The 26,171-nt window shown below is 41.6% G+C and overlaps 2 protein-coding genes across 3 annotated transcripts in view; one reads left to right on the plus strand and one right to left on the minus strand.

Moving 5' to 3' along the window:
• Positions 1-3,911, plus strand: part of plekhh2 (pleckstrin homology domain containing, family H (with MyTH4 domain) member 2) — a 30,345-nt gene extending 26,434 nt beyond the window's left edge. For both annotated transcript variants that reach the window (XM_084375287.1, XM_084375288.1), the window contains exons 27-30: positions 195-324; positions 967-1,053; positions 1,470-1,619; positions 2,226-3,911. In XM_084375287.1, the coding sequence (XP_084231413.1) occupies positions 195-324; positions 967-1,053; positions 1,470-1,619; positions 2,226-2,411 (553 nt within the window). In that variant the 3' untranslated portion in view covers positions 2,412-3,911. The remainder of the gene's footprint in view (positions 1-194; positions 325-966; positions 1,054-1,469; positions 1,620-2,225) is intronic.
• A 1,610-nt stretch (positions 3,912-5,521) lies between these two features.
• Positions 5,522-8,587, minus strand: epcam (epithelial cell adhesion molecule). The gene is made up of 9 exons (XM_084375407.1): positions 8,200-8,587; positions 7,416-7,520; positions 7,034-7,292; positions 6,877-6,942; positions 6,706-6,772; positions 6,492-6,590; positions 6,204-6,401; positions 6,042-6,086; positions 5,522-5,930 (listed from the first exon to the last, which is right to left on the minus strand). Exons 1-9 carry the CDS (start codon positions 8,258-8,260, stop codon positions 5,907-5,909), a joined length of 924 nt encoding a protein of 307 aa, XP_084231533.1. The 5' UTR covers positions 8,261-8,587; the 3' UTR covers positions 5,522-5,906.
• Positions 8,588-26,171: the final 17,584 nt, after the last annotated feature.

Below are 26,171 nucleotides of genomic sequence, written 5' to 3' on the forward strand. Positions count from 1 at the left end.
TCAAGTCAGATCTCTAATCTGTGAAATGTTTTTTAAATATATATTTAATTTGCCTGAAGGAGGTGTAAACTTTTAGAATGAACCAACAGGAAACTTTCAAGTTATGCAGGATAAACAATACCAAAATTAAACATTGTCATGATTTTGGTAGTCAAATAACTTGGATGGATGGATTGTCTCCTCCCTCCTCTCAGACAACTGCTGCAGCGTCTCTCCGCCCGCTGGGCCTCTCTCAGGGGTCGAAGTTCGCCAGAGTGTGTCAGGATCTACCTGACTGTTGCCAGGAAGTGGCCTTTCTTTGGTGCCAAATTATTTGAAGCAGAGGTAAGTCAACTGTAATGTCTTGTAACATAAAGTAATCTTATCATCGGCCAAGATTTAGACAGTGTTACAAAGTATTAGTTGTTTGTTGAACAAATAAAGGCCAACACATAAAGTAAATAAACTCTCTATATAGAAAAGAAGGCAAATAGAAAGGAAATAAATAGAAACCTCTTTACAGTGTGGATGTTTTTTAATATTTTATCCAGTCAGATCTTCATGTGCACTAATAGAATACAAGGCAATGCAGTTCAGTAAAACACCAATTACCATTAAATTCACACAACAAAAGCTGTGCTGTACTTGTACACAGGGTTTCTATTTTTATGTCACCAGTAAAACAAAGAGAAGTCACAGCTGTGTGTGACTGAGGTGTGTACACAGTGGTTTACAGTACTGGCTGCAGTGACTGGATTACAGTGATTGTTGTACTTGTCCTTCCAAATCCTTGGAAATAATCACAATCACTAATATTTAGGAGTTACAGTGTCCTATCATATTATTGATAAATCCAAATCCAAAACATCCAGTGTGTCCACTTCAGTGAGGATACAGAAAAGTCATAAAATCATATTGTATAGCATTTTGAGAATGGATTTGAAATAGATCTCACTTACTGTTACTCACCTCTCTGTCTGTTTTCAGTCCATCACTCCGTCTCCAGAGCAGGGTGTACGTGTTTGGCTGGCAGTGCATGAAGATGGTATCAGTGTTCTGGAGCACAACTCTGTTGTAAGTATCTCTGCATATTTTGGTGCATGATGTTTTTACATTGAGCAATAAGCACATTTTGAGGTAGTATTTTATCTAACCTTGGACAAAAACATTCATGTTTAGTATAAGTGGTCACTTGTTTGTGTCGTTTAGCTCAATTAATACTTCATGACTGGCTTTATGTGATTTTTTAAATGCACGTTGCATTAGTTGGACTAAGATGTACAATCTTAAATCTCATAATGCTTGCACACATTAAGAAAGCTAGGTCACATATCACAAAGATGTAAAGAAGAATACATGGAAAGTAGTAATATGTGATATTTATGTAGCTCTCTAAAGCTCCACGTGGATTTTGCACCCACATTGTTTTCTGTCCTCTTAATCAGAACAAAATCATTATCGTACAAATATCTGTGCATCTGTGTGTTCAGAAGCCGCTGGTGTCCCACCCCTACAAGAACCTGATGACGTTTGGAGGCTGCAAGCAGGACTTCATGCTGGTCGTGGGACAGAGCATCAACACCAACACAAACAAAGACAAACCGACAGAGAAACATCTGTTTGCTATGGACGCCTCCAAGGTGTGTGAGAGATCAGTATGTGGTTCTTTATTTATCGTATTTTTTTATTTCACCAGGAAGTCCCATCGAGATCAAGATCTCTTTTACAAAAGAGACCTGGCCAAGGTTGTACAAAATCACAACATAGTTAAATGCAACATATAAAACATGATACACAAAAGTCACAATAAAACAGGAGAACAGGTATTGAAACAGTGGCCTTTCAAGAAAAACAACCACATGCCTCCTTCACCACATTCTTAATGACATTTTGACAAAGTTTTATTAAATCTTACTCAACTTAATGCCCCTCTCTAGAGCCAGTGTTTGGTTTTTGTCCATTCTGGGCTACTGTAGAAACATGGCCTGTAGTATAAAAAGGTTCATTCTAAGGTAAAAAAAACACATTGATTCTTAGATTCAGGTGATTATATACTCAAGCTTCCTCAATCCTACACACTGGCCCTTTAAAGTACTCTAAATTGACAAATATATTGAAATCCCCAGTCTTGATCAGACAACAAAACAACAAACTATGGACTGTGAATTGAAGTGAATTCACAGTCACGCATACATGGAGATCGTGTGAACACACACGCATCACGTTTGGTTTTGTTTCGTCCACAGATCAGGGAGATTACCCTCCTCATCTCCAGTTACATCAACAGCGCTCATCAGCAGAAGGCCGCTGCCCATCACCTCTCGGCCCCGGCTCTGATGGTAGCTCAGCCCATCAGCCTGAAGAGCAAAGAGTTGAGGAGCAAATCCCCACCGGCACTGGGACGCCCCAGCAAGGCGCCCACACTGCTGTGACAGCACAAAAATGTTATTAGAAATATTCAAGTTATGGATTTGAAAGTGAATTTTCAGCTGCACTAGGCCTGATTCTGTTTTCACACAGACATTTGTCTCACTGCAGCAGATTCATTTCTGGAATGTGGAGCGGTCACTTGTCTGCTTTCTGGAAGTGTCTGAAACGTTGGTGTTCAATCCTGCATCATGTATGAGTTGATATAACTGACCAGCTGAGGTTGCAGCAGTTTACCGATATCATCATACAGAATTTCTGGAAGCTGGTGTCCTCTAATTTTAAGCAGTTAACTCCAGAAGGGTGACTTATTAGTGCCTCTCTCACAGAACACATGACGTTTACATCTGAAACTGGAGCTGTGAGCTGTGTACATGGTACAAACATGTTGAGAAACAACTAAGGAACGTTGCTTAAACATTCTTAAAGTACATTTTTTGTCTTAGTGATAAATGTGTTGCGTCTATGTGCTGACACCAAAGAGAAAAAGTCAACAGTATTTATTGACAGACTGAGCTAGTGTTCTGAAATGTCTCATTAATCTATTTGCTGTGTGCATTTCCTTGTGTAAAGATGCTATTTGATTTTCTTTTTTTGTCATCCCCGCCTTAAAAAGTAATGCACACTCATACACAATATAGAAGTGGTAATGTTGCTTTGTTAAGGAATCATTTAGGAGGTATTATTGTGTATTGTTCTGTCCTCCTGTAGGGCTCAATAACTCAAACAGGAACTAAAACCTTTACAGTGTTAGATATTATGGGATAATGAAGGACAGTGAACACTGCAATGAATGCAGGAGATAATAACAGGTAACCAGACTGCAGCTGGAGAAAATGGTTCAAAAAGTGTATAAACTACAGTGAAAATGTACATGCTTTATATATTTAGTTTGCAATGCAATTAGTGTGATTGATGAGCTGTAGACTGTTTGAGTTGGTTGTGTTGGGAAAGTCAGAAGTTTATAAGAGGAAGCAAGTTTGGACCCTGTGTGTTCTTAGTTACTGAATAGCCAGGAGAGCGGTGAAACTTTAGCCGTGTACAGACCTTTGTAGCGGAGGGGAAATCACCACACCGTATTTTACATGACAAAGTTAAGAGAAGGAACTCAGGGTTATTGTATGGTACAGGAAATCAACCCTGTGTTTATTGTATGTTGATAATGAGGAAGATGGTAAGGGGATGTGACAAATGGTGAGGGAACAGGATGGTGGAAATGCATTGTGGTTGCTGCTTGAAGAAAAAGTGTCCTCTGGCGTGACACAGAATATGAAGGCATTTTAATGAAGCAATAGGATCAGACGTAGCGACCGATGTAACAAGATAAACTGGAAAAAAGGACATTTTCTTTATGTAAGGTACTTTAAAAAGCTGATTTCCCTCCTAGTATTATCTTAAGCCTGTATAGAGTGAGAAATGTCAGGTGTTATATTTATTTGTCATATAAAATAATCAGGTGAAATAAGTGTTATTATTGTACAAGTCTAATGCTTGAATAAACTTTAACTACAGCAGCTCCTGGTGTCTTTTTCAGCCATTCATATAGAAAGCGCTCGCCCTTGGCAAGCTCTCCAAATCCATAGAAACCAGTCGGACGCTCACTTTTTCCAACTTCACAGTTTCTCTCACCACAAACCTGCTGTCCAGCGTCCTCATTGGTGCAGACATAGCTGACGTGCTGATACCTGCAACAGGTGCCTGACAACAAGTGACACACCCTCATTCCTGTAGTCTCTCACAGAGAGAGAGAAGGGGGAGGGGTGGATATATGATACTCAACCTGTCTGAACTAGTTAGAGACATGCTTTTGTTCCTGTGTTGCTATGGAGATGAAGGGGGGGGGGGCTCAAAAGTGGGTGAGGCAAGGTAACTAAGACATATAGGGCAATGATTAATGAGAATGCTCTGCTGGTTCACAGTGTGCATTATCAAAACTATAGAAATGGAGAAAAAGTCCACACTCATGTTTGCAAATTATGTGTGTTGCTGATGTGTACTTTCAAAATAAAGTTACACATGTGAAACATATTGGATTCGTAATAATCAGGCTGTTGGGAGCTTTCTATCTCACCGTGTTGCCTCCAGTGGGACTTCATTGCGACATACAGGTTAAACAGGGACTGCCTCAGAGTGTGCTGCTTTCAGCTACAGCACAGCCTCACAAACCACTGACGCTCTGATCATGTTGTGACACAATACTCACCTACATTTCTCTCCAGTGCAGCACAACAACACCTGTTTCCAGTTTGTTACGCAACTAATTCCCACCTCGCACTCTTTGTTTCTTTGCTCCAATTAGAGGATGTCTGCTACTTTAGCTACACTGGACTTTGACTTTTCACCTCACTTGTGACTAAAGGGTGCTGCAGTGTTGCTGTAAACTCGTCTGTTGTCTTTGTTGTGTACATACTGCATGTGTCCATTTTGCAGTGAGTCAGAACCTGACGGACCAGTTGAACGCGATGCCAAACCATTTCAAAGATGCAGCTGGGAATGACAAACCACCTCCGTCAACACTAACAGATGTATTCTGACAGCAAGTCTCAGCCAGATAGTATCACCAATACATAAAACACACACATATTCAACAGTCTCAGATCTTTTACTACTTTCATATAGTTTGAGAAGATGATATACAAGTGTATTTTCTGCCAGAAAGGCTACGAGGTTTGTTGGTACTTTAAAAAGTGGCCAATGAAGGCAGGGACTGAAGTGTCCTTCAAACAAACATAATACCAGGACAGTGACACAGTCTAACAGGGCTGCCACACCCTTTGAAGTCCTCTGTGTAGAAAACCTGCATTCAACCTGCCCCATGTAAACAACAGGATTACAAGCCATCATTATTAAAAGCAGACATCTTATGTGAGACAAAAGTTTGAGGAAAATGTCCATGTACTTCAAGAAAAGTGTCCGTTTGATCAGGGTTGAGTATCAGGACATTTTAAATGTGTACATGAGAAGCACTGCAACATGCAAAATGGTGCCCACAGTGACTTCCTGAAGCTTGTTTCCTCCCCCCACATGACCTGCTGTAGTTTTCCACTGTGCCCAAGGCACAAGGTCACTCAAAACTCCACAATACAAAGAGAAAAAAAACAACCTGACATCGAGAGTCTTTTAAAACACTTTTTATTAAAAACAATCCGACAGACAAACAAACATTTGTAAGAAAGAAACTGTACAATCTATAACATGGAATTTAAAACCATTCAACAAGTTCTAACATAAAAACGTGGCAGACATGTTTTATAAAGCACAGTTCTTTATGGCATACAGATTGGATGATGCATTTAGACTTTTCATGATATATAAATAAAACGGCGGTACCAGCAGTGCCAACAATATCAAAACAAAAAAAAAAAAATAATCAAGCTGATTGTTCCTTTACAATATCCATTCCTCAAGTAAAATGATGAAAATGGCACACTCCCACTGCAAAAAAGGTCATCCAAAAGGGTGATGTACAAGCTGACTCTGGAAGGACTGCGATGAACACTTTACATGGCCTCCATCTCCCTTTGCTGAATGATAAAGAACAAAAACAGGTTGTTAAACAACAATTCTGTGGTGCAAAAAGTTCACTTTTACACAGAGAGACATTCAAAAATAAAGTCACAGGAAGTTCATCTCACCTGAGCTTTGTTGTACCGCTGGCTCTCCCTCCTCTTGGCAAAGAACTGTACACACACACACACACACACAAAAAAAGGAAATTAGGACCCAAACTGACAGCTAGGCTCAAAGAAAATCTACGAATAAGAATAAGCGACATGTGGGCAGACATGTGGACTCACCAGGACCAGCAGGCCAGCAACGACAGCCAGCACCACCACAACGATGACGGCAATGATGCCACCGGACAGGTGCTTCATGGTGAAAGTGGGGGCCTCCTCATCCACATAGTACACCAGGATACCCTCCATCTCCAGCTTCTGGGTGCCCACAGTTGGCTCAAACTTGTCCTGGTTCTTGAACATGGGCAGCACCTTCACCTGCATGAGGAGAGATTTGGAAACATGACAGGTCAGTCGATGGATTACACTTTAAGCGATATTTATGTATAAATAATAGCTTCAACATACATCTTTCTCCATGTAGTAGGCCATTTGAGTCAGGTCATGCTCCTGGTTGCCCTTTGGCTTCTTCACATCCACAAAAATCTTGCGGGATTCAGGGTCATACTGCAGTGTGACAGAAAACACCTCATTAGTGCTGCATTTTAGCAATGCTGTTCTGAATATTACATACATCATGTGCAACGTTACAAAAAAATGCATGTTTTCCCCCCCCACTCACCTCGACAGCTTCCACCAGGTCCTTGTTGAAGTTCTTATAACGTTTGTGAATGGCGTCCGCGATGGCGCTGTATTAGGGCAAGAAATTAAGATTACTGAATATTGAAGCTCTGATGTTAACGTTGTGCTTTTTTAAGATGTTATAATAATCTGGACATGTAAATTCACTCACGTCTTCAAGTTCTTTGCATCCACTGGTGCGTCCACTTTTTTGTGTGTCAGCTCAAGACGAACCCAGCTGGAGAAAAATTAGACAAAGGTCAACGCTTGGCACCAAACATTTAACTTAATCATCCACTCCTTCACATTGATTAGGATGAAATACTTACTAGGTCTCCACAAGCTTGTCACACTTGAGATTTTTGTCTCCCTTATCAGTACGACGAACACCAGCGCTGTTGACACACCAGCACTCCTCTGTGTTGTTGCACTGCTTGGCCTTGAATTTGCCGTTGTTTTCGCACTCTGGGTCGTAGATGCCATCGTTGTCCACAAAGGCCGTCTCATGCGGCTTTCCTCCAGTTCGTGTGGACAGGCCCTTTTTAGCTCTGTACATCTCAGCCTTCATCAAGTAGCACTTAGGGATCACTGAGGGCGAGGCAAAAAAAAAAAAGGCACATCATGAGGCAAGAAGGACAAAAACACAAAAGAAAAACATGGCAAAAGGAGGCTTAATCTTCAGGCCCATCACCACACACATCATATACTTACATTTGGTGCAATCCAGCTTTTGTTTCTCGCTGTTACCCACCAGAATCTCACACACACATGGGGGTCCATCACAGGTGGCCCACTTCAACGTTTCACACGAACCACCTGCACGGAGAAACACAAATGTTTGTCATTCAGACTGAAGCAAAAACTTTAAATAAACCAGCTCCTAACAAGAACTCTTAATTGAACTTTAACACCACTGACTTACTTTTTTCCCCCCCAAATGTGTTGCATTTCTTTGAACATGACTAAACTGTGGCTGACAATTAAAATGTAACTAACTAACTAAATAAACTCCAAAAATGTATCACAGATGGAGGATTTATTGTACTGCCAGATATATAGCCCTATAAAACACAGGGCCAGGGCCGCAGGTAGACTAGCAGGTTTCTCTATCACCTGGGCGTTGGTTTCTCCAAACAGACCTCAGTCCTCAGAGAGCAGGGTGAAACCCTCCCCACCCCCACCCAACAACCAGACTACCTGCGTTTAATAAACTAACTGTTTATAAAGTTTTTCGACGGTAAAGTCATTTTAGACGAGCTAACTTTACACTCTAGGCATGAAAAGTGATTCTTAAAGCTATTAGGAAAAAAAAACACATGACAAATGTAGTGTTTTTATTATTATTATTATTTTTTTAAATAAAACCCACTCATTTCTCTTTTGTAACCAAAGCTGTTAGAAAACAAAATGAAGTTACACGGGTGTAGCTCAAGCTGCGCTTTTTCCATGTTATTGTTTTTAAGCTTAATAAAGTTTAATGAGTCAAACTACTTACAGTTCTGAGCTGAGGCTCCCGCCGCGAAGGCAGCGAGCACGAGCACAATCCAAATCTTCATGACTGATTAATTAAATGAAGAAGAAGAAAAAAGTTTTCTCTGATTCTCTGAAGAAGAAAAAAAAAAGGTTTCTCTATCCGTCCGTCGTCCGCGGAGACCAAAGACGAAGTGAAGAATGGCGTCCGGGCACAAAAGATAAGGCTTCCTTCTTGTCCCTGCAGGTGTGTCCCCGTCAAACCTGTCGGGTGAGAAACTCCAACGAGCACGCGCACACGAAGGTGAGGAGTCAAAACAGCACGAGCGCCGGCAAAGTAGAGTTACTGTTCAGGGCTGGTTATCGATTATTGCCCTATTGATTGTCGATGTCCAACTGATAGATAGGTGTTGTTGTGTGGATTTATAAGACAAGCAGTCTCATGACGTCGATCTAATTTGCATAGTCAACGAAGAGGGGCGGGGCGGTGAGCCGAGCGCACCTTGCTTCCGGCGTGTCCATATTTGGTCTCCCTCGCTCTCTGTTGACATATTTTATTCTTTGTAAGTAAAGGGGAATTTTCCAGAAATGTCTGTCACATAAATGTTGAAAAAGTAGAAATTTTAGCTAATGTAGAAAAGAAAGAGTGAGAGAAAACCCTCAAATTTCTACTTTTTCAACTTTTTTGTCATTCATTTTCTGCCACATACTAATATTATTATGATAATAATAATAATTATTATTATTATATTATTGTGAAACTGTATTATTCTGTGTGGCTGTTGTTCATACTGACCTTTATACTGAAGGAGCCACTGCAGGAAGGTAATGACTTTTATATATAATGGTCATTTAATGTTCTATTATTCTTGTGTTATTTATCGCTTTAGACAGTTCATAGTTTATTTAATTGTATTCATATATTCCCACTATTATAGAGACATAGTATTATGTTTGCTACCTAATTTATCACATTTTTTTGCCAAATTCAAATCAAAGTTGTCCAAAGTCATCTTCTTTTGCTCATATTATATGTCACACACCTCAAACACGCCAGTATATGTACACAACCCACAGTGTTTGAGCAAATAAGCCCAAATATGTATCTTGTTTATTATAAACTGAGAAGCACTGTGTGACACGATGACATCATAAACTGTCCCAGCAGGTTTTTTACATGACAGAAACCAGAGGCAGGGAACATGTTTCTGTGTTGTGTAGTGAGTCACGCTCTGTTGGATGGCACAGCTGAGTCACAGCCTCGGGTCTCATAGAGATTAACTGTCTGAGAAATATTCTCACAAGCAGTGAACGCAATACTTGTATCCTAATTCATTAGTCAGCGTCAATCAGGAATAAAATGGGGCGTCAAAGGAAAGGAAAAACACCCTTTTCTCTTTACCAGCAGAGACGAGTGAAACCCTGTAACTACAGATTAAATAAGATATACAATGTTGATTAGTGATCTTAAAAGTGCTAGTGGGCAGATCTGTTTTTATCTTCAGACACAGCTAGACTAACTTTTCCTGTCGTTTTCCATCTTAATGATGAGATAAGGTTACTGTCTGCTGCACGTCACCTAATATGGACCAGGTAGACATGAGAATGGAATTGACATTATCATATACTGTAACTCTCTGCAGGAAAAGTGAATAAGCATATTTCACAAAATGTCAAACTGTATCTTTGAAGACACTGAAGTCTATCACAATGCATGTCACAAGTCTTCAATGTTGTGCACAGCCTGGAATTTAATACAGATCGTTTGGCCTTGTCAGAATTAAGTTCACCAAAACACTCAATATATTTATTGTCTTCAAGATCTTTGACACCAGACCTCTTTCATCACAACTGCATCTATTGTGTATTTGAAGCCAGATGTGAGAGGAAGAAATGTGGACTTTCATCTTGCAACAATGCAATAATTAAGGGTGTGTGTACTGTTTTGTATTCACAGGCACAATGAGTTCGCTTTGTTCAATGTAGAACACATCTGCTATTGATTCATAAGCACAATCGTGAGCCTTACACCAAATAATTCACTTGTTTAATTTAGGCACTTTCATATTCTTTGCTCACAATATCACTTGTCCTGTCCATGTACTTTCCCTCATGACTCTACATTAAATGCTCCAGTCATGATCAGCCACTAGGTTCACAAATACATAACAGAACAAAGAAAAACATGCACCAAGCACAAAGTCACTGTAATTGTGGCCGACTCAGTGTAAAAATGCTGCCTCTGCAAATGTCGAGGTGTTGTAGCAGGCGAAGTGTTAAGAGGGAATATGTTGGTTTACTGAAACATGTTCATACAGGCTTTACATTTTATTCTATTTATACATATTTCACATCAAATTTCAAGGCCTTATGTAAATCAGGTAAAACAAGATCCTTTGTTTCTAGGAAAGTGCATAAAAGAGAATTGAAAGCAGCTCATTTTCACATTTGCTTTTGAAGGCAGGCCTCACATTAAGTTTTTTTTTTGATAAACCACAAATGTCCCAGGGAACATGTTGCAATGGGTCGAGCTCTTTCCATGTAATATCATTATCATATCTGGTGCAAGTTGAGGCTCATATCATTGCTTTTTACCCAAATGCAGATACATTATTGGGTACCAACGCATATTTCTCTCTAAAGAATAGTATTGACGTCAAATGCAGAATATTAGCTTTTTTGTGTCAGCTGTCATAACACGGGACTCGCAGAAAGCCACTGTGCTTAAGTTGTAACATACCCTCATTGTGTTTTTCTCTGTTTTGCTCGCTGTAATCCCGTTATCCCCATCACAACGCCTCTGGTCTCCTCTAAATAATTACTTCAAAATACAGAACACAGCAAAAGTAGCTAATTAAGGCTACTTCAGTGGTGTGACTAGAGGGCTAACACCATCTTGAAATGTCTAAAGACACTCAAGACATAGAGGACATTTTCCTTTTTCAACAATTCTGCGGACATTTCATGCACCAAATTATACAGCAAAAAAACAGCGCACAGTACACACCAAAGTACCTATAGAGCTTTTTTGTGACATAGATGACCACAAACAAAGATGTAACTAACAACATTAATGGCTGCTGTGTTTCATTTAGGTGAGCCCGAGCTCTTGTAGTGTGTCTGTTCCTCACTGGAATGCAGCCTAACCTGAACAGTGACACCTGTGTGTGAAATGTTGCTGTGCTCCAAATCCTCACCAAGTATGAACTTTATAAATTTCCTAATAGTGTAGTGTTAAAGTTTTGGCATTTAGAATTCAAGACATGAACACACAACTACAGTTATAGATTTCTGAAAAGCAGTTGCATGTGTTTAGCTACAGGAAATCTTGGACAGTTAACAAAAAAGAAAAAAAAAATGTTGTTATGTCTGGAGTTGAAGAGCTCTTCACCGCCTACAACTTATCATTTTATTATGGTTGTGAGTTGCTACTCTGTCGACAGCACACACACATTTGATTTTGTCACTGAACTTTGATCATTTGTTCATATGTTGGGATTTGTTAACAAATGCCATTTTGGGGAATTAAATAGAGCGAACCAATAAGCTACCAGAAGTTGTCATTTCACAGGTTGTCAAAATGGCAGCCATTTTGGATTTTTAAAAATGGCATTGTCATTATTTGGCCCCGAGACTGTCAAGCATAATGATTCTCTGCACTCAAATTAATAAAAAAAAGACGTAAGGAGCATGGGATCAAGGGAGTTGTTGTCTTCATTGTTAAACAACCACCATTGCTGATTAAAATCTATGTACTTGACTTGGGCAAAAATGTTCACAGATGAGGTAACGTATGAAAGTTTTATTCACGTTGTGTTTAGTCTCCCTGGCCGACTTCCTTCCTCAATCTCTGACTCCCTCCCAGAAGTTATAGCAACAGACAAAACAATAAAACGCAGTTACCTTAAGTACACTTATGGATTTCTCTGGGTTTGAACAATGTTGGAAACATGTGGAATAATGTAAGTAAACTACGTCACAAAGGTCCAGTAAGTTTTAGATGTTTTGGTGGAGAAATGTTTCATATTATGTCTTCTCCTCAGCCAGAGAGAAGCTTCCATAATACTCTGTCGGTTCCTGTAGCTGCTTTGTGATCAGCACTTCTTTGTATCAGTGCAGAATCGAAACTGCTTGTTCCAGCCACTGATAAGAAAATGTGTTACAAGGGCAAACAATTGCACAGGCCCAAGTGTTCAGACACTTACATCTTTACAACAGGCAATAAAAAAGGGTCCTACTTTCCCCACCTGTGGGCTGAGCTCATGGACCAGCTCAGTGTCTTCTTATTGCTCCAGAGGCTGCGTCAGTGCGTCATATTCTGTATGCAGGGCTGAATGGCACATTTTAGCATGTTGTATTCAAGCCCTCGGATGGGATTTGTCAGTGATGACAGTGTGGTGAATACCAATCGCTGCAAAGAATATAGCCGTCAACTCACGCAATGTGTGAATATTAATAATAATTAATAAGAATATTACAGCCTGTGAACTATTGTGGTTCATGAAAAAAGTGGTATGAGATCTCCATGGTTTGACTAAACTGTCATGTTATTACAATGGTATCAATAGTGATTGTAATGTTATCCGCAAGTCACGCCTTTGATACAAGCTGATATCTATCACAAATACAGAAGGATCAAACCGTAAAGATCACTACAAGGCTCCAAACCCTTTTCTCCCCTGATGAACAGGTGAATGAAAGTTAATTTGGTGTCCTGCTTTCTTGAGTACAGTGAAAAGGACAAACGCAGGCCCTAGGGGAATGATCCACTTATTGTGTGAGAGCTGACACATAAGTAGGGGAATATGGGTGTTCCCCTTACCAGAGGTTTAAGATATCAGGGCAGTGATGGGATGGTGAGGTGGGCCATTGTCCCGAGCCCCAGGGGTGGAGGAATCAAGACTGAGGTGGAGTAAAAGGAAGCGGAAGACGCTGCTTGACAACAGAGGTTCAACTCTGCTGAGAAACAAGAGAGAAGACGAGAGCTATAGGGAGGAGAGTTTGCACCTCCATTAAAGACCCAAAGACCACCAGGAGACGGGGAAATATGCGGTGAGTTAAAATTTGCCACTGTCTTCTGTTCCTTATTTTTAACGTCTCTCTTATGTCATTTGGTCCTCTTTCAGCTGTGGCTGTTATGGTTCTTTATAGTTAGCAAGATTCATTAGTGAAGATATCATGAATCAATTCCACATGACTCTGACCTAAATTTTATGTTCCTTGATATTTTTATTGATCTTTGTTTTATCAGTCATCAATTTTTGTGTGATTTAAGTAATAATGATTAATTGCTATATGGATCAGTCCATGGCTTACTTTTGTTAGTATAACCCTATGTTAATACTGCATTCCTTATATGATATATAAAGTACTTTATTAGTCCCAGAGGGAAGTCACAGTTACAGCAGCTAAGTCACATGAACACAAAGACAAATGAGGTAATACAATAAAATAACCGAAAAGCTGAGAATAAAGCCTGAAAGCAGGACCATAATGCTTAAATGATTATATACACCACTGACAGTGTACATAAGTAGTGCAAGTCATTGGATAATTTTCCACGCATTAAAGTCAGGAGCAAGACCGTACTGTCCTGTATACGTGAAGGATGTCCTTCGACATTCAGGTAAACACCTTTCTGTCACGATGACTCCATGGACAGTGTAGTAGTACTATTAGTAAGTTTGTCGAAACCTGATATGAATACAAATAGGCCAACCAGTGCCTGGCTAATTAATGAAATCAATATCCTTTTAATGTATAAAAGATACTGTACACATGAACGACAAAGACAATGGACTGCTAAAAAAACCCTTTAATATTGGACATACATTTAGCTAATGAGCTAGCACAAAATGTAGTTGTTCTAGCAAAGGTAAACTAACAAGAAGTACAGTACTACTCTAACAAACAACATATTTTCCATAATTACTGTGTTGGAATACTATTAAGCAGGTAAAATTAAATATACACAAAGATGCTGCAACAAACTTTAGACAGGGCCGGATTGATACAGATTGTACCAAGTCTCAACGTCGACGACCCTGCTCTCTCTGAACCACGGACCTCCTGACTATTCATGTGAAAGAAGCACGTGAGCAGATTCTCCTGGACAGCCACTGGGAGGTACTAAAACTAGTCTTAACTATCAGCAACATGCGTATAACTGTAACTTGTAAGAAGATTGTCCTTGAGCTTAGCTTAGCAAAAACACTGGAAACTGTGGGGTGCAGCTAGCCCGACTCTGTCCAAAGGTAACTAAATCCACCTTCCAGCGCTTTAGCAACCCACTAATTGCAAAGAATCCAGGAAGTCACTCCGCCCTGTGATACCACGAAATGACTTTTTTAGACTTCGGTTTTTGTATTTAAATGAGATATAACATGTTCATTAGATAGCCTTAGCATTTGTGGTAGGCACTTGGACAGATCCGGGCTGTTTCTTACTTACACGCTTTATGCTAAGCTAAGCTAGGCTAAGCTAAGCTAACTGGCTGCTTGCTGAAGCTACATATTTAATGGACAAAAATGACGGTGTTATCAATCGTCTCATCTATCTCTATTAACACAGGTAGATAATAAATTATCGATTTATAGAGTTTAGTTTTAGGAAAAAACAGCTTAACAGATTAAAATAGAAAATAATAGAGCTGTAAAATGTTTATAGTATCAGTGATTTCAATAAAAGATTGACATTTGTGCATCTAAAAGTGACAAACAGTAGCAGTTTCCTGAAGTTTCAAATGCTGTCTTAAGGCTGTAAGTGTTGCAGATGGTGATAAGACTCCATAAGACCCATGGCAACTCATCACTGTCCTAGCCATCCCTCAGGGTGGATTGTTATGATTTACAGTAGACAGTTCTGCAATTATGTAATGGGAGTCTGCCCCAGTGCGCTCACTGTCCTTCCTGAGACACAGACAATAGTCCTGCATGTCCTGGAGAGAATGTTGGCATTTAGATGGTAACCTTATCAGAACAAACAGGGATTATCTTTATTCTCATGATTCAGCTTGCTATTTCCCTAAGCCATTGCCAGTAAAAAATATTGGGGTGACTGACAGATCTGTATAGAGCATTGTGGGAAAACAAATTTAAAACCAGAGCCCTCTGGTGTGTCTGGCAATCATCAGTGAACCCAAAACACCTTGAATACAACTTTATTTGTTTTCTCCAAGGTATCTCCAGAGGCAGGGTGTGTCTGGAAAGTTTTTAGACTCCGATCAGGTCATTCAGCGTTAGTAAATCATATGATTAGACCTTGAATCCAAAGAGTCCCACGTTGTGCCAACTTCACAACACTTTACTGAAAAGGTGCTTCTGCGACCATGAGTTCAATTAAATCTAAAATCAATTTTCATTGGCTTTACTCTAACGCTTAAGGTTTGTTAAAATGTCACAGTTTTTATGATGCAAACTTTACAATGTACATATTTTATTACCAGTTTCAACCATTTACATTTACAAATGTATACAAGCACGCCTTACCGCTAATTGTTAATGGCAAAGAGCAATCACTGCACTTATTGAACTTCCGAACAAGAGCAAACCTTTTTGAAAATGTACAGTTTTGACAAGTTCAGAGGATGATGACTTTTCTCTGTCAGCAGTAGAGGAAACTAAAGGATATATTAAATCTTGGGGAGTAATATGCAAAAATATACTGACATATATTAATACATAAAACACGTTTTACAGAATTAGATAATATACTTATTATTAACTATATAACGTATGCTGATACATCTTGTAAAATCAAAAATTATCTACATTAGCAAACTCAGCATAGTCTGTATCCTTTGAGATCAAATAAGCAAGAGCAGATGACAGTAATCGACCCCTTTTCGGTGGTGAGTCAGGGTAAGACAATAGGTTTATCTGGGTTACACCACCTGTAACAGCAGACCATTGTTCAGGGGGATGAAAGTAGGCTGTGGAGACACAAAGTACAGTAAGACAGGTAACATATACTTTGCAGTAAGGTTGAATCATGACTTTACTTCCTGTTTTAATTTCCTCTGCATTTTGTTCAGAATTACATGATGTGCTAGTTTGAACAAAACAACTGCAGGAACATCAAAGTGGGTGGAGCTCATGGCTCCTTACCTTTGAAGGACTATATACGTCCTCTTTCTTGTACATTCATATCTCTCCTGTACTTAATATTCAAGATTTGAAAAAAAAAGTTGGAAGCCCACTGTGTAAGAGAGATATAATACTTTAAAGGGTGAGGCCCATTCTCATGATCTTCTTTTCTTTGCTGTTACAGGTTTCCACTCCTGTGGCTGATAAGTCTACTTGCACTGCTGGATACCTGCTGTGCAGGTATCTTACCTTCAGTGAAACAGATACATCTCACAGACAGTAGACACCAAATTACAAATGCTCCCTAAGAATTGCACAGACAGATAATCGGATTCTGTATTCCTCCACCTTCTTGTTCTTTTCAGTTGCTGACCCGAGGGACTGTGAGGCAGCAGGCAGCAAGTGCCACCCTCAGGCTGAGTGTCTGAAGGTCAAGAACAACTTCACCTGTGCTTGCCGCATGGGCTACCAGGGCAATGGTTTGCTATGCACCGACATCGATGAATGTCTCAGTGGCCTGCACCGCTGTCACGCACAGGCGCGCTGCAACAACACCCTGGGCAGCTACAGCTGTGTCTGCCTCAAAGGATACATTGGAGATGGCACCAGCTGCCAGGACATTGATGAGTGCCAAAAAGAAAATGGGGGCTGCCATGCCAATGCCCTCTGTAGTAACTTTAAGGGTGGGCGAAAGTGCAAATGTAAAGCTGGCTACAAGGGTAACGGCTTCCAGTGTACTGATGTTAATGAATGTGATAGCCAAAAGATCTGCCATTGGAACGCCACCTGCGCCAACAACCCTGGGTCCTACGTATGTACCTGTAATGCTGGCTTTAAGGGTAACGGAAACTACCTGTGTCTTGACATAGATGAATGCTCAGAGACTCCTCGTGTGTGCTCTTCGTCACTTGGCTACAGAGGTTGCAAAAATCTTCCTGGCACCTACCGCTGCACGTGCAGCAGTGGCTTTGAAAGTAACGGGCAGAGCTGTGTGGACATTGACGAATGTGCAAACAGCATCTGCAGTCTATACGCAGACTGTGTGAACACCCTGGGGTCATATAAGTGTACCTGCAACGGAGGTTTTGTAGGAAATGGACTTACATGTGCAGACATAAATGAATGCAGTGAAGATAATCAATGCGACCGCAATGCTGTTTGCATCAACAGGCTGGGGGGTTACGAATGCTCCTGTCTGGCAGGTTTTGTGGGAGATGGCCGGCTGTGTGAAGACACTGATGAGTGTGCAACACCCGACATCTGCCCCTCTATTACTAACTGTGTCAACACTGGTGGGTCATATTACTGCGACTGTGGCAGTGGCTTCATCTTTAATAACTCCAAGTGCCAGGACCAGGATGAGTGTGTGGCAGGCTTCTGCAGCCCCTTTGCAACCTGCACAAACTCACCTGGCTCCTTCTCCTGCCAGTGTAAAGAAGGGTACAGAGGAGATGGGTTCACCTGTGTGGATGTGGATGAGTGCTCGCAGGAAAAGCAGTGCCACTCCAAAGCCCTTTGCATGAACCTTCCCGGCTCTTACAACTGCACCTGTCAGGTGGGTTATTCTGGAGATGGGGAGATCCAATGCAGTGACGTGAACGAGTGTCTGGTGGATAATGGAGGGTGCAGAAACAAAGCTACATGTGTCAACAACCAGGGTTCCTTCACTTGCCAGTGTGAGTCAGGCTTCATCTTGATTAACAAGACTCTCTGCCAGGATATAAATGAGTGTAAGGACCTGAAGAATCCATGTGGAGTGAATGAAGAGTGCAAGAACAATGACGGATCATTTGAGTGCCCCTGCCTGGCTGGGTACTACCGCCCTGCCAGCAACATGGACTGCGTTGATATGGATGAGTGTAACGACAACCCTTGCCATATCAACGCCACGTGCCTCAACACCATTGGGTCCCACTCTTGCACCTGCAAGCGTGGTTTTTCAGCAAACGGCACCCAGTGTGAAGATTTGGATGAGTGTTCTGCCGAAGGTACATGCCACCCACGGGCACGATGCACCAACTTCATTGGCGACTTCTCTTGCTCCTGTCTGCAGGGTTTCAATGGTGATGGCTTCTCCTGTGAGGATGTGGACGAGTGCGCTCTCTCTGATACCCTCTGCCCAGCCTTCTCAGACTGTATCAACTCGCCTGGTGCTCATGTCTGCTCATGTCTGAATGGCACAGTGGTGTTGAATGACACCTGTGTGTCACCCAGTCCGCTGTGTGACCCTGCCTGCCACAATCATGGCCTGTGCCACCGTTCGCCTGCTGGATACCAGTGTGTGTGTGACCTGGGTTTTGTCGGTGACGGGCTGGCTTGCTCTGACATAGATGAGTGTCAAAGAGAGAACATTTGTCCTGGAAATAACACAGAGTGTATCAATATCCCAGGATCATTTTCATGTATGTGCAAAAAAGGCTACACTCTCAATGGAACACAGTGTTTGGGTAAGAGACCGTTCTTTTTTATTGTAATTTTCAAATGCAAAACACTTTAAGTACCTTGGGGAACACTTTAAGTATCTGGGCACTATCATTGATCAGATCCTAACTTTTAATGAGAACACTGAGAGCATTTTTATAGAGAGCCAATCAGTGAATGTTTTTGATCAGGAAGGTGAGTTGAAGCTGATGCTTTGGTGTCAGCAAACACATACTTGAAATTGCATGCAGGAGGTGGATTGAAAGTATTTGATTATTTATTATGGCAACTTGATCTTATCGAATCTAAACTGCGCTGAATACAGCAATCACAGGAATTATGATGCAAGGAATGATTTTGTCATATGACTTTTAGATACACTGGAATAATGTCGAAGCACATTTTTGTATTTTTTCTGTTATACGGTGAAAAAGATTAAAATAATCTTCAGAACTGGATTTAAACTGCCCATCTAGATTGCCTGTAAACAGAAAAAAATCTTCATGATCATTTGTTTTTATTACTTAAATTTGGCAAGTACAAAGTGACTTACACAGATTTTAATAAGTGATTTTTGTACCTCACGTCTAAATAAAGGTTTGCCTGTAAAACTCAGACTAACAACACGTGGAAAGCATTAAATCTTTCCTTCGATGGGATGTTGTTAAACTTATCTCCCTCCTTCTCTTCCTATGTCTCTCCCTGTTTGTCCATCACCTTACTAGATGTGAATGAGTGTGAGACAGAGTTGGAGGAGTGCAGTGAGTTTGCCCGGTGTGTCAACACAGTAGGCAGCCATTCCTGTTTCTGTCTCAGCGGCTTCACAGGGGATGGGAAGAACTGCTCTGGTAGGTATCAATTCCTCTTAATAACCATCTTTTGCATCAGCTGTTTGTTTCTTACATAAGTGGACTCTCCTGTGAGCTTTCTTTTAGCACTATTTGGGGCTGTTTGCCTGACACTGTCCCATTTTGGATAAATTATAGACTTTGATGAGTGCCAAGTCCAAAATGGAGGATGCCATCCAGTTGCCAGCTGCACTAACAAACCTGGATCTTTCGACTGTGCCTGTCCACCTGGCATGGAGGGCGATGGCTTTGATTGCCAGGATGTGGATGAATGCGAGCAGAACTCCACCCTGCCACACAACTGCAGTGTCCAGGCCTTGTGTCGCAACACAAATGGGTCCTACATCTGCCAGTGCCTGGACGGATACCAGGGTGATGGCTTTGTCTGTGAGGATGTGGACGAATGTCAGCTGGCTACAATCTGTGGCAGGAACATGACTTGCAGCAACACCCTTGGTTCCTATAGCTGTTCGTGTATCTTGGACGTGGTGTACGACGAGGGCACATGCGTGAGTGAAGACACCTGCCTGAATGCTAGTAGTGTCTGCCATCCGCTCGCTGAGTGCCACCCACACCAGGGCTCCTTCTACTGCCAGTGTGTTGATGGTTATAAAGGAAGTGGCACCGAATGCTTGGACGTGGATGAATGCGACCAATCGCAAAATCAAATCTGCCCTGTCTTCTCCTTCTGCTTCAACACTAATGGCTCCTACATCTGTGACTGCTGGGAAGGGTTTCAAGACAATGGGACACATTGTGAGGACGTGGATGAATGTGTGACAGGGAACTTCACCTGCCCTGACAACAGTACCTGTTCTAACATAGAGGGGAGCTACCGATGCACCTGTGACACAGGCTTCTCACGCAACGACTCACTCTGTATGGACATAGATGAGTGCTCCCTTGGCCTCACCCAGTGCCCTAATTTCTCCAACTGCCTAAACACAGTTGGATCTTTTGTCTGTGAGTGCTGGGATGGTTACCAAGGCAACAACACTGACTGTGAGGATATCAATGAGTGTCTTCTCAACTCTTCCTGCCCTGAGCATAGCACGTGCATCAACACCAACGGGAGCCACCTGTGTATTTGTGACGGTGGGTTCTCCAGCGTGGGTGATTTGTGTGTGGACATCGATGAATGTGCCGATATGGAGCCGGGAGAGCTTTGCACCAACGGCACGTGTATGAATGCCATCGCCTCATATTACTGTGAATGCTTCAAAGGATTCTGGAGCAATGGGACAGAGTGCATGGATGTAGATGAATGCTCAGACTCCCTTAACTCCTCAGTGTGTCAGCCCCATTCTACATGCATCAACATCCCTGGGTCTTATCGTTGCCCTTGTAATGAAGGATTTTTTCTGAATGGCACAGAGTGTCAGGATGTCGATGAGTGTCACGACCCAGATGGCACCCCTTGCCCTGAGCACTCATTATGTAACAACACAGCGGGGTCCTTCTTCTGTCTGTGTTATCCTGGGTTCAAACCCACCAGCCTGGACTGTGAGGATATCGACGAATGCAAGGACAACACTACCTGCCGCTTTGACCAGGTGTGCACTAACCTGCCTGGAGCGTACAACTGCTCTTGTCCACTGGGATATCACGAGGGGAATCAGACATGTGTCGACACCAATGAATGTAAGGATTCACCGTGCCACCCCTTGGCGCAGTGCTGGAACACCCCTGGCTCCTTTTCATGCCACTGCCCCCTTGGATTTGCAGGAAATGGCTCATGGTGCAAAGATGTGGATGAGTGTGTCGCTCTGACCAAGCCATGCCACCCTCAAGCTCGCTGCCATAACACCCCAGGGTCATTTGTATGTGTGTGCAATCTCGGCTTCGTAAGTGTTGGACCACTGTGTGTAGATGTTGATGAGTGCCAACAGGCTGATGGACAGTGTCACTCTGCTGCCACCTGCTCCAATCATGTGGGAGGGTTCAAGTGCTCTTGTGGTCACGGCTGGAACGCTACCAAAGACAATGGTCGTGGAAAGGGAGGATGTGTTGACTTGGATGAGTGCATGTCACCAATGACATGTCCTGGGCAAACATCTTGCACCAACTTGCCAGGGTCTTACAGCTGTTCCTGTCCCAAAAACAGCACAGTGTGCAGGATGATGACTCAGAAGGGTTAGCTATGCCTTTATTAATCACCTGTCTTGATAATCATACCTAGACATCTGTGTGTGTGTCTGTTGTATATAGTATTGTTGTATTGTTGCATACAATACAGTATGGATACCACCGACTGTTTATATTGATGATCCAACTCCTAATAATCTCATCACGACAGATGGAAACATGCATTGGTTCACAGTGTCTTTTGCAGATTTCAATTTATTTATTTCAAAATTTGCACTACATTTGGATGGAAACCTGGCTAATAGCAACAATTTAAAAAAAAAGTCCCATTTATCCAGTTCCTATGCAGTGTGAAGCTATATTATATGTTACATTCGTGCCATGCTCAACTAGGACTTTCACAAACAATGAGGATCAACTCATTTAAAGCAACTGAGTTACCTAAACAAGCTACATTTTAAAACTGATGTTTTGGTCCTTCACGGTTCCTTTGTCGCCTCGTATCAAATCCCAAATCCCAAATCACATAAACTCTCAGGAGGTTTGGTGTCATTACTATCCAGCACAGAGGGCAGCAATAGTCTAGTTTACAGACAAGGCGACAGAGCACCCAAGAGAGCAGAATTTGAACAGATGATAACAAATTGAATTTTTTTTTGCTTTGCTTTGTTTAAGTAAAGAGGCAGCTTAAACGGTGCACATGCTGGGAGCAGCTAAACATGTTAGTTTGGTTGATTACGATATAATGTTTCTTATTTTTCTTTTCTTATTTTGCCACTTAACTGTCTGTGCTTCCCCTACAGAGAGCAACCTGTACCCCTTCGGAGCAGAGGTTGGTGATAAAAGAGTTGAGATGGACACAGAAGATGGAAATTCCCCGTATATCATACCAACAATGTGTTTCCCCTTTATGGGAAAATTGTACAACAGGATTTATGTGAGTTTCTAAGCACATTTGTCTGAAACATTACAAAGACTAGAAAGATAGAAAGGAGTCCATGAGGGGATATCTGTGTCAAGGTTTTATATTGATTATTTTTAAATGATGGAGAATGTTGAGAAATTTGCACAACACATGTTTTACATGATTTAATCTACAATGCGTAGGTGGTAGCATAGCTTTACCAAAACAATATGTGATCCCTACTTAAATGCCTTGCTTCAGGGTTTACAGCAGTAATAGTGCAGCAGTGCTTCACTTCAATAGATGACAAAATCAATTCTCTTTCTTTCTTCTCAGTTTTCTGATAACGGCCTCGTCCAGTTTCAATCTGTCGCTGAGAATGAGCTGCACCTGTTCCCGGCTCCTTTCGCCAATGGTTTTCCTGAAGACATGAATGTGTCGCTGCTGGCTGTGTTTTGGGATGATGCTGACCTCACTCAGGGGGACGGACGGCTGTTCTATCAGGTCAGAGGTCACCAGGGGTCATGGGCTGACTGGAGTCAAAATTAGACAGGAATGATTTTTTGTTTATAATCATAATGATTCATAGCTTTATGCAGCAACATGTGCTTTTTATTACTGCTAATTTTCTTTTTTTTTCTTATCTGTCAGGAATATCATGAGTTGGATAAGTTGGACGTCTACTCCCAGATAGTGTTTAATCGTATAGCAGACGAAGTGGCACAGTTTGAGGAGCTGAGAAACAAGCCTGCCTTCAGCCCTGCCTGGATCCTCAAAATCACCTGGGACCATGTGATGCCCGTCTCCTATCAGAAGATCAACGTCACAGAGGTACAAAGATCGTGTTAAACTTTGAAAACAGAAGCAGCAAAGAATGAATGTATCAAATTTTTCTGAAATTGATATATTTTTGCATAACAGACACAATGGTTGTGCTTTTATTTTCATCTTCGGAAATCTATCTTCGAAATCATAAAACATGTTCAGGGATTTTTCTCTTTCTCGCACATTTCTCTCTCTCTCTTTACTTTATATACTTGTACAATCCTGATACAGTGTATTAATGTAACAAAATAGCTGACTAAATATCTGTGTCTCTATAGTATAAAACACACCATATATACAGATATACAGAAGGATCTCTATCATCATTATTTGAAACCGAAGCTCTACCTTTCCCTCAAATCTCTTATGCACTTGTCTCAGTGAAAGGTGCGATGGAGTAGTAACCGGTTGCTCTCATGCCTGTCCTACTTTGTATGCTATTGTAATGTGCGATGTGAGCCCTTTAACTGTCAGCCAGAGGAAAGCAGCTACTCACTCATCCTTCCTAGAAGACTCGCTCTGTTTTGTTAAACTTTGGTGCCACCTTGGGGCTGTTTCACCCTACAGGCCTTGAATGCAGGTTTTCCTTTTAAATTAACAACCTCACAGTGCAGATACAGAAAGAGTAACTGAACACATACCCTCACATTTGTAATAATGTTAAAATCTGTGCATGGTGATCAGAAAATCTGATTATAGATCAGGGTTTTTAAATAGCTATGGTACTTTTGACACTATGAGATGTGGGTATCGTATTATTTTAAATACATTATATCTTTTGACAACCTTATGATGATCCGTGTTTGGTAAGAAAATTGTCATATAAATGTCAATAAATAAGTTCATATGGGCTTTCACTGTACTTGATAAGTGAAACAGGTCCGATTTATCATTTTCAGACTAACACTTTCCAGTGTATCCTGACCACGGATGGAGTGCGCTCATTTGCCCTCCTGCAATACGGGGAGATGCTTTGGGGTCCGGGCCAGAGGCTGTACCACAACGCTCTCATCGGCTACACGGATGGAAAAACATCCTACAAGGAGCCCACTGTCCCTCCTGAAAACCTTTTCGGGCCTGGGGGCAGATACCGGCCTCAGGAGGTGAAAGGGATCACGGGGCAGTTAGGCCAGCTGGCTTATGATCTGACTGGACCAGAGGGGTCAGACATGGATCCTGGAATCAGGTGCCAGGCGTGGGCGATGAAGGAGCCTGACCCAGCTGAGTGGACGGAGGGGCTGTTTTCATGTCCCTGCACCCGCACCCAGGCTGTGGGGGACTTGTCGTTCTTGCAGGATAACGCTGATCCGGGTTCAAGGGTGAAGAAGCTGAGGGGTCAGCGGTGGGGGGGCGCAGGAGGGCACGTCTTCAAATCTGTCCTATCTAACAAGTATGGTTCAGGGAAGAGATGTGTGTATGAACCGGACGGTCCCCTGCTGGCTGGGTACAATGAACGCTACTTCTCCGGACACAGCATACATAAACATATTGGTAATACATGTAGTTTATTTGATCTGATTTTTTTAATTTAATGTATTTATTATTATTACTATCTGGGGTTGTTCTCATGACAGCATTAGTTGAGTCAAAGTCAAGATCTACTGCAAAGAAGGTCATGAAAAAGTCATGGCAGCATATATGAAGTTGTGTTTGAGGACCAAAGTAAGACCTAAACACCGTCTCTCCATTTTGTATTTTTAGACTGAGATTTATATTTTTATATTTTAATTCCTGACAAATTTGAGGGAAAAGTTCATATAAACTTATTTTGAATGTTTTCACAAACAGAAAAAGGTTTGTTTCTTAGTTAAAACTATGATTACAATTACTTCGAGTCAGTAAGGTGTTTACTGCCTTGCTCAAGGACAAGTGAGTCTGTTTGGGATCAAACATGCAACTTTCTACAATCAGGGCAGTCTGACGACCACTTTACTTGCAGTGTAAATATTTAATCAAACGTCTCTCTCCAGATGAAGATCTCCTGCCATTCCACTGGTGTTGTATCGAGTCTCCTCTGTGCCACCTTTACCTGAACAAGAGACCACTGGACCGTTGCCAAGGCTACAGCTGGGCCAGCCATGATGGCTGCAACCCTGCTAAGAAGGCGACACAGGGTGTAGGTGAGGGAGTCTTCTCAGTAAACAGAGCGAGTTAAAACCTCCTCTATAGTCTACCTTTAATCAAAGAAGACTGTAGTGTGATGAAATCAAATTATTTCCTACTAAACTTCTCTTATCCGTGTTTCCGTTGCAGCGATGGTGTACGGCAGTCTCCATTTCATCACCTTCGATGGGACGGAGTACTCCTTCAAGGCCCTCGGAGAGTTTGTGATACTGCGTCTCTCCTCCTCCACCGGCTCTAATATCTTCACCCTGCAAGGACAGACGGACAAGCAGCACACAGAAGTACAGGGGATCATCGAGTTCCCAGTGGTGGTGCGCATGGCTGCCTTCCACCAGGGCATCGGCAAGGTCAGGATGTTTGTGTGTAGAGGGAAAACAGTAACTGTGTGCGTATTTCAGAGAGTTTGTGTGTAAATTCCTTTCAGAAAACAAGCCTCTTCGCTTTCTGTGTGGCGGCTGGATGAGGAGATTAACACGACTCTCATGAAGAACGCTTCTAAAACTGACTAATTAATATGTTTTATCTTGTTTGTTATGTCCGTACACAAACAGGAATATCAAAACATTTTGTAGTTGAACCTCTAATATTAGTAATATCTCTAACATTCATTATTTGTTATTTTCAGATTGAATGGAGATGTGAAAAGAGGGAAGAAGGAGACGGACTGAAGGTGTTTGTGGATGATGTTGAGGTTCCAGTCAGAGTT

The sequence above is a fragment of the Pagrus pagrus genome, assembly GCF_965226575.1.
Source record: "Pagrus pagrus genome assembly, chromosome: 15".
Taxonomy (NCBI): domain Eukaryota; kingdom Metazoa; phylum Chordata; class Actinopteri; order Spariformes; family Sparidae; genus Pagrus; species Pagrus pagrus.

Bases quoted from the DNA above. Each gene is read 5' to 3' on its own strand.
- epcam (XM_084375407.1), bottom strand. From the start codon at position 8,260: ATGAAGATTTGGATTGTGCTCGTGCTCGCTGCCTTCGCGGCGGGAGCC. The intron at 7,293-7,415 runs GTAAGTATATGA...CCTCGCCCTCAG, and splicing joins AAAGCTGGATTGCACCAAAT to TGATCCCTAAGTGCTACTTG. The intron at 6,402-6,491 runs GTATGTTGAAGC...CTCCTCATGCAG, and splicing joins CCTACTACATGGAGAAAGAT to GTGAAGGTGCTGCCCATGTT.